Source organism: Acanthochromis polyacanthus, chromosome 7 (assembly GCF_021347895.1).
Source record: "Acanthochromis polyacanthus isolate Apoly-LR-REF ecotype Palm Island chromosome 7, KAUST_Apoly_ChrSc, whole genome shotgun sequence".
Taxonomy (NCBI): Eukaryota; Metazoa; Chordata; class Actinopteri; family Pomacentridae; genus Acanthochromis; species Acanthochromis polyacanthus.
This window is the reverse complement of record NC_067119.1, coordinates 41,460,108-41,467,595: the sequence shown is the minus strand read 5'-3', so window position 1 is coordinate 41,467,595 and position 7,488 is coordinate 41,460,108. Positions and strand designations below refer to the sequence as shown.

Genomic DNA, 7,488 nt, shown 5'->3' with positions numbered 1-7,488 from the left:
TAAATGGAGCACCCTCATGTCTAATGTGGTTTGTGTGCTGTCCTTTCATCTCAGCCTTTGTTCCTGTGTGTGAGCCAGGTGGCGAGCTTCAGACCTCCTCAGGGACTCTAGATGAAGGGCTGGATGAGGATGCCGACTGGGAGGAGGAGAGGGAGGTGGAGAGAGCGGCCTGCGAAGGAGAGGACTTCATCCCACCGAAAATCATGGTGAGGATCCTGGCAATCAGCTTCCACATCGACCGTGTTTCCATACATTCATCCATTTCACCACGTTCCCCTGTTCTCCACAGCTGATATCCTCCAAGGTACCGAAGGCTGAATATGTTCCCAACATCATCCGAAGGGACGACCCCTCCATCATTCCTATTCTTTATGTGAGTAGCAGCTTTACACCGTTGTATAGGGGTTCTGATTGACTGCTTGGTTTTGTGTCATCGACCGCCTTCCTGTCGTTTCTCCTTGTAAAACAAAAACTGCCAACATAAAGACTACAAAACTTAACAGCCATTCTCCATCATGAATAAAACACTTTATTTATTATTTATGTATTCTATTTAACCAAAAGTAAATAGCTAAAGATAATTTTCTGTACATATTACCATGACTGGGCATCGGTTAAACCGTTAAAATATGAAAAAATACGTTTAAACACAACTTTTCATTGAATTTTTTTTAAACTACAGTGAAGAACAAAACTGAAGACTGAACAGATACAGAATTAAACAGTCCAGCAAACTGCCTTCAGTGTTTTAGAGTTTTTAAGGTAGCCACTGAATATATATAAGAAAAATGTCATTTAAAAAAAAAAATAGGAACAAAAATGGAATCTACAACATTATGACAATAGCCATAAAAAATTCTGGAAAAAGAAATGTGACCCTACATGTTATTAAAATTTTGCCATTTAGATTTTGTAACTTCTACAAGCCAGATCTTTTTTCACAGAATTCTGTACTTCTACTCCAGAAGCATATATCACCATGCTGCATGTATCTTCCAAGAACTTTCTAACTTTCGCCCCTGTGTGCTATTTTTGAGCCATGCTGCGTTTATTTTATTGCTGAAGTGTGTTTTATTTTACTCTCAATCCCTCTGAATTGTTCCCGTATTTGTCTCCTCTCACTCTGTGTAAACACAGAGTTTTTGGTGGACAACTGGTGGTCCCAGCTGAGCAAATCATGGAACATCACTGTGCTCAGTAGTTCAGACTTTTTTGCAGGATCTGGTTCAAACGGTTATTTTTGGCAAATTGTAAAATGTGAAACGTAGAATGATTTTGAAGACGTCATGATTTTAAGCACAGATTTCATTGAGCTGCACAGGACACATGATTGGTTCAAGGACCTTCAGGAAGTTGAAAATCCAACAGCTCATCTTTTACAGTGTCTGGTACTGATAAATGGGATAAATTTGGCATGAAAAAACAAAACATCAGGGTTTCATAGAGTGGCTAGATAGTTCTGGATCTCTGGATGTAAAAGGTGAGCAGTCTGGAAAAAAAACTGGACACTCATCCATTTGTGTTTCTTCATGAGTTGCCACAGAAGTCATCAGAAAAGTGGACAGATTTCACTGTTTCTCTCTTTAGCATGCAGCCAGATTGAAGCTAGTCAGCAGAAATCAGGCGGAAACACGAACGGCAGGAGACAATGAGTTCATGGGTGGACTTCTCTGGTTTCTCTGTGCTAAAGATGAGCACTCTGCTTAGTTTAAGCATCTAGAGGTGTATGAAAAAGCCTGCATTGTGTGACTAGACATACACTCCTGTTCAGAAGTTTGGGGTCACCAGGACAATTTCATGTTTTCCATTAGAACTTCTGCAAATGTTCCTCTGTACCCCTATGGAGATATTCCATTAAAAATCAGCCGTTTACAGCTACAATAGTCATTTACCACATTAACTATGTCTACACTGGATTTTATATAGTATAGTAAATAAGGACATTTCTCAGTGACCCCAAACATGCAAAGAACAACTGCTGGTGTCATTAGATGAAGATGATGACCAACATTATTAGAATCCATCCCCTGGGGAACATGAAAATCTGTTCCAAATTCCATGGCAGTCCATCTGGACAGTGTTGAAAGTGTTCAGACACACACAGTGTATGATGTGCATTAATAAGAACACACTGTAGTCGTATTCCTTTGCCGTGATGGACAGAAACAAATCACTAAATTATAGGAACAGTTTAAATGATGTAGCCATCAGCATGGGCCCTTTCTCACCACAAACTAATCAACAAGCAACAATTCTTCTATCACAAGCCAGGGCCAATGACAGCTTGGTAAGTGTTAGCTTCAGAGTTCATTTTGTCGGAGTGGACACGAGCTCTGTCCGTCGTCCACTCCAGGTGATGTCTCTCCTCAGCAACAAACAGACTCATCAACCTGACTCTGAGGTTAAGTGGCACCATGTTGTTTGTCTGCTCAGATGAAAATATAAAAGCAATCTTCTGCCACACACCAGCTGCTGCTTTGGTCCAGAAAGAGAAGAAAACACTGGAGGGTTGTTGTGCAACGTCATTTCAAGCAAAATGCAGTCATTGTGGTTGAAGCAGAAGATTAACAGGAATCTACTGTTTCATTTTCAAGTTTGCAAATGAAAGCTCATTCAAGGACACTGGTTCTCAGCCTTTCTAGCCTCTCAGTTTAATCACTTTGTCATAAACTGTTGGTGGGATTGCCATGCAGTTTGCTTCATACATATGTGTTAAAAGCTGTGGTTTTTCCTCATCTGTTCATGTACTCCATCAGTGGGTCAGGGTTAGGGTTGGGGTTAGTCAGAGTACTGGTTTATAACCAAATATCTGCAAAAGTATAATGACATTCCATCAGACTCGTACGTTATGTTTACAGCTAATGTTAGCATGTTAACATGCTAAAACAAAAAATGCGTTTCACATAGATAAAGGGAGTTATCGATTAACATTCTGATTTTGGTAAGTAGAAGCCTAGCCACGATACCTACAATACAGTACAGAATACAAAATAGAGCCTGCAGTATTGTATACTCTGATAAATACTCTGTCTAATTATAACGGATTTGAAAATAAAGGTTAAAACCCTCCAACAATATACTGTACAAGCATATACACCAACTAGAAAAGCACTCAGAGTGCAGTACTCCTCCAAGGCTGCTCATTCCCCTATATGTCAGAAATGCAGGATTGTTCTATTAGTTATTGATGATCAGAAATTACGGTAACATAGAATGTGTCGATTTAATATAGATGTACCCACAAACTAGATGACCCTGCACTGAACACAGGTGTGTGTTCTTCATGTGTACGTTATGTACGGATACTAAATCATGTGACCTAAATATGTAGCGGGAACTGATTGGACTCAGAAACACCCCCACAGTTTAATCAGTTGTTCCTTGGATCATTTCTGATGGATAAGTCCTGATAAGTCCTCAGAGGTGGATTTGTAGTAGCATCACAATCAGCTGATGTAGTGTTCACTGGTTGTCATGGTTACAGTGACGCCGTGCTGCTATCTGGCAATGATACAGAAATCTTTAACCAATCCATGGATCCAGACTATAAGCTGCATCACTGCCAAAATCTGATCACTTGGTCCTTGTGTCATTTCTGACCTTTAAATCTGTTTCTCCGATTTTGCGTCTGTTCCTAATTAATCCACAGTTACTTTCCTCTGAGTTAGCATATTGAGGCAGTAGAGATGAGGTTTGGCATCATCGTCAGCTGTAAACTAACGGTGGTCAAATAAGGTGTTGAAATTTGCATTTTCTAAAAGAGTTTCCACTCTTAACTCAGTTGTACACTACTGTGTCTTATAAAAACAAAACAAAAACATGTTAGCATTTAACTGGAAGCCAGTACAACAGGATCTGCTAGTATGGCTGTAGCTCCAAAGCTCCACTCATGAACATGTCAGACCTCTGTACCCCAATATAGATCTTTCATTAAAAACCAGCCATTTCCAGCTATAACAGTCATTTATAACATTAGCAATGTCTACACTGGATTTGTGAGCTATAATTGTGAATCAAATCAGCTCTCTTGCAATAAAAAATATTTGTTTCCATTAATGACTGTAAATGAACATTGTGTAGAAAATCAGCTGGTTCAGTGTATAATGAACTAATAATTCTGTTTTAATCTTCCATTTAAAGGACCACGAACACGCCACGTTCGATGACATCCTCGGTGAGTGCACGGCTTCCTTTCTGTTTTTTTAATGCTCATGTGAAAACGGCTCTTGTGTAAATGTGGAAAAGATGAGGGTGGAATAAGTTTGAGCTTGCTGGAGTGCAGAGATGACTCATTGTTTTTCTGCTCCTGTGTGTGTGTGTTTCTCTCGAGGGACGGCCAATTTATGTGTCTCACCATTATGGCTGAGTGGGAAAAGTGACACCTCTCTCTCTCTCTCCCTCTCTCTGACTGTCTCTCACCCCAGAGGAGATCGAGAAAAAGCTGACTGCCTACAGAAAAGGCTGTAGAATCTGGAACATGCTCATTTTCTGTCAGGTCAGTGACAGCACAGACGCATTTAAGAAATATTTTGACATTATTGGGTCCTTTTTTTTAAGTGGTGATACGGAAAGTCAGTCAGCAGTTTCTAACTAGTAATTACAAACTGGAAAACAGCTGATATCAGCTCATGTGTTTATTTTTTATTATCAGAAAAAAAGTGGAATATTCAAAATTATATATCATATTTTGTGACAATTATTCATTTTTGGCAGCATAGGTTACAGAAAAACCAGCTTCTTTCAGACTTTAAACTCATTCTAGCTCAGGGTAAACATTCAGCCCGTTTTGATCTCAAGTGGTTGGAACCAGTAAAATCACAGCATGATAACCTGTAAATAACCACAACTGCAGATTTCTCCTTTGTTTTTTCGTGCAAAAAAAAGTTCATTTTCAAAATGTTAGCATTTAAGGAATTGTCTTTTTACAAAACATCATGAACAACCTGAAATTTCTGAAGAAAAATAAGTTAAATTTTGCCAACATTTAGCTTCAGTTTATCATTTCCACATTACAACTTCCAGATCACAGAGTGTCTACAAAGAAACACAACATTTAGTTACCTGGAACTGACAAAAAAGACAAAATACTACAAAAATGAGACACGAAATGACAAAACATGAGACAACCGACACGAAACAAAAAGAGAGACAAACAATTAGACAAATAGCGACAAACAGCCAAAAATGAGACAGAAAAATTAAACAAATGACATAAATGAGACAAAAAATGACAAAAATGAGAAACAAAATGCAAAAAAAATACACAAAAACACAAGCAAGACAAAAAGGGAACACAAAACAACAAAAATGAGAAACAAACAACAAGTCAGACAAGAAAAAGATTAAAAACGAGACAAAATGTAACAACAATGAAACACAAAATGACAAAAACAAGACAAACGACACAAAACAATAAAAGGCAAAAAATATGACAAAAAAGTTATAGTGCAACAAAAAATGGAAAAACGACAAATGTGAGAAACAAAACAACCAAAAAATAGACTAACAACATAAGCGAGACAAAAAAATTACAAAACCACAAAAATGCTGAACAAAAAATGAATAATACAAAATACAAAATGAGACAACAAAATAACAAATGAAGCGAAGCACAAAATTAGAAAAATGAGAAAAAGAACAAAAATCAGACAAAAAAATGTAAATTTATTTTTGTGTCGTGCACACAAGCATGCCTTAACCCTCATGGGTTTACAAGACACCAACATACCAGCATCACATCCATACATCCACAACACACTTTATTCTGCTGCTCAGTCCTCAAACTAAACATGTTCCCTTTTGTCCTAGTCCTGGCAAAGAAATTCTGCATGAAAAATGTTCCTCTTCTAAAACATAATTCTAGTTATCCATTGTCATCCAGCCTAAAGAAATCATCTACTCATTGTTCTGAAAAATTACCTCCCTGATATCTTCATATACAGGACAGTAAAACATCAAATTAACCTCATTCTCAACTTCACCTAAATATCTTGCAAACTTCTTCTTCTTCTTCTTTTCCTTTCGGCTTTTCCCTTCAGGGGTCGCCACAGTGAATCAGTTGCCTCCATCTAACCCTGTCTGCTGCATCCTCTTCTCTCACACCAACTACCTTCATGTCCTCTTTAACCACATCCATAAACCTCCTCTTTGGTCTTCCTCTAGGCCTCCTGCCTGGCAGTGGGAAACTCAGCATCCTTCTACCAATATATTCACTCTCTCTCCTCTGGACATGTCTGAACCATCTCAGTCTGGCCTCTCTGACTTTATCTCCAAAGCCTCTAACATGTGCTGTCCCTCTGATGTTCTCATTCCTGATCCTATCCATCCTGGTCACTCCCAGAGAGAACCTCAGCATCTTCAGTTCTGCTACCTCCAGCTCTGCCTCCTGTCTTTTCCTCAGGGACACTGTCTCCAGACCAAACAACATAGCTGGTCTCACCACATTTTTGTAAACCTTTCCTTTCATTTTAGCTGAAACTCTTCTATCACACATCACACCTGACACCTTTCTCCAGCCGTTCCAGCCTGCCTGTACACACTTCTTCACCTCTTTTCCACACTCTCCATTGCTCTGGACTGTTGACCCTAAGTACTTAAAATCCTCCACCTTCTTGATCTCTTCTCCCTGTAACCTCACTCTTCCACTTGGGTCCCTCTCATTCACACACAGATGCTCCGTCTTGCTGCGGCTAACCTTCATTCCTCTCCTTTCCAGGGCAAACCTCCACGCCTCTAGCTTCTCCTCCACCTGTTCCCTGCTCTCACTACAGATCACAATGTCATCTGCAAACATCATAGTCCATGGAGACTCCTGTCTAACCTCGTCTGTCATCCTGTCCATCACCATAGCAAACAAGAATGCAAACAAAGATTTAAATGCAGATTTAATATTAAATAAGACTCCATAAATTTGCACTTTCATTTTTTTGCATTCATTTTTGACAGTTTGGTCATTATTTGTGCAGTGCTTCTGCTTCTGCTTCTTCTTCACTCTTTTAAGATGCATTTTTACATTGGGTTCCTTTTGTAATGTTGAATAGTTATTTGAAACCCTGGTTTTACTCTGAGGTTGTTGTCACAAATGAGCATTCATTCCAAGCACTTGTTTACACATTTTTACAAACTTATTTAAATTAAAACCAAAACCTCTCATTTACAGAGAGTATTCAGACCCTTAGTATAGTACAGTACAGGGTAGAAGCCCATTTGTCTGCAAACACAGCCTTTAGCATTCTTTGGTGAGTCTCTGCAGGCAGATCATCCCATTCCTGCTGCCTGATCAGGCCAAGTTTCATCAGACTGGATGGGAAACATGGGTCGGTCCATTTCAGTCGTCTGAGGAGCTGTGTGTGCTGCATCGTTTCTTTCTGACTCTTGATGGGTCATTTAGATGTTAAATCTCCATTAAATCTCCATGATACTAATGGTCTTCTGCACACAGTACAATAATTAGACTGCGTGTAGTTTTTACTTCCAAATGGAGCAGAT

General features: G+C 39.0%; 1 protein-coding gene across 1 annotated transcript in view; it reads left to right on the top strand.

Moving 5' to 3' along the window:
• The window catches only part of nsmfb (NMDA receptor synaptonuclear signaling and neuronal migration factor b), a 78,040-nt gene that overhangs the window by 41,261 nt on the left and 29,291 nt on the right, over positions 1-7,488 (top strand). The window contains exons 9-12 of the mRNA XM_022218323.2: positions 79-206; positions 290-373; positions 4,141-4,174; positions 4,425-4,495. Coding sequence (XP_022074015.2) covers positions 79-206; positions 290-373; positions 4,141-4,174; positions 4,425-4,495 — 317 coding nt within the window. The remainder of the gene's footprint in view (positions 1-78; positions 207-289; positions 374-4,140; positions 4,175-4,424; positions 4,496-7,488) is intronic.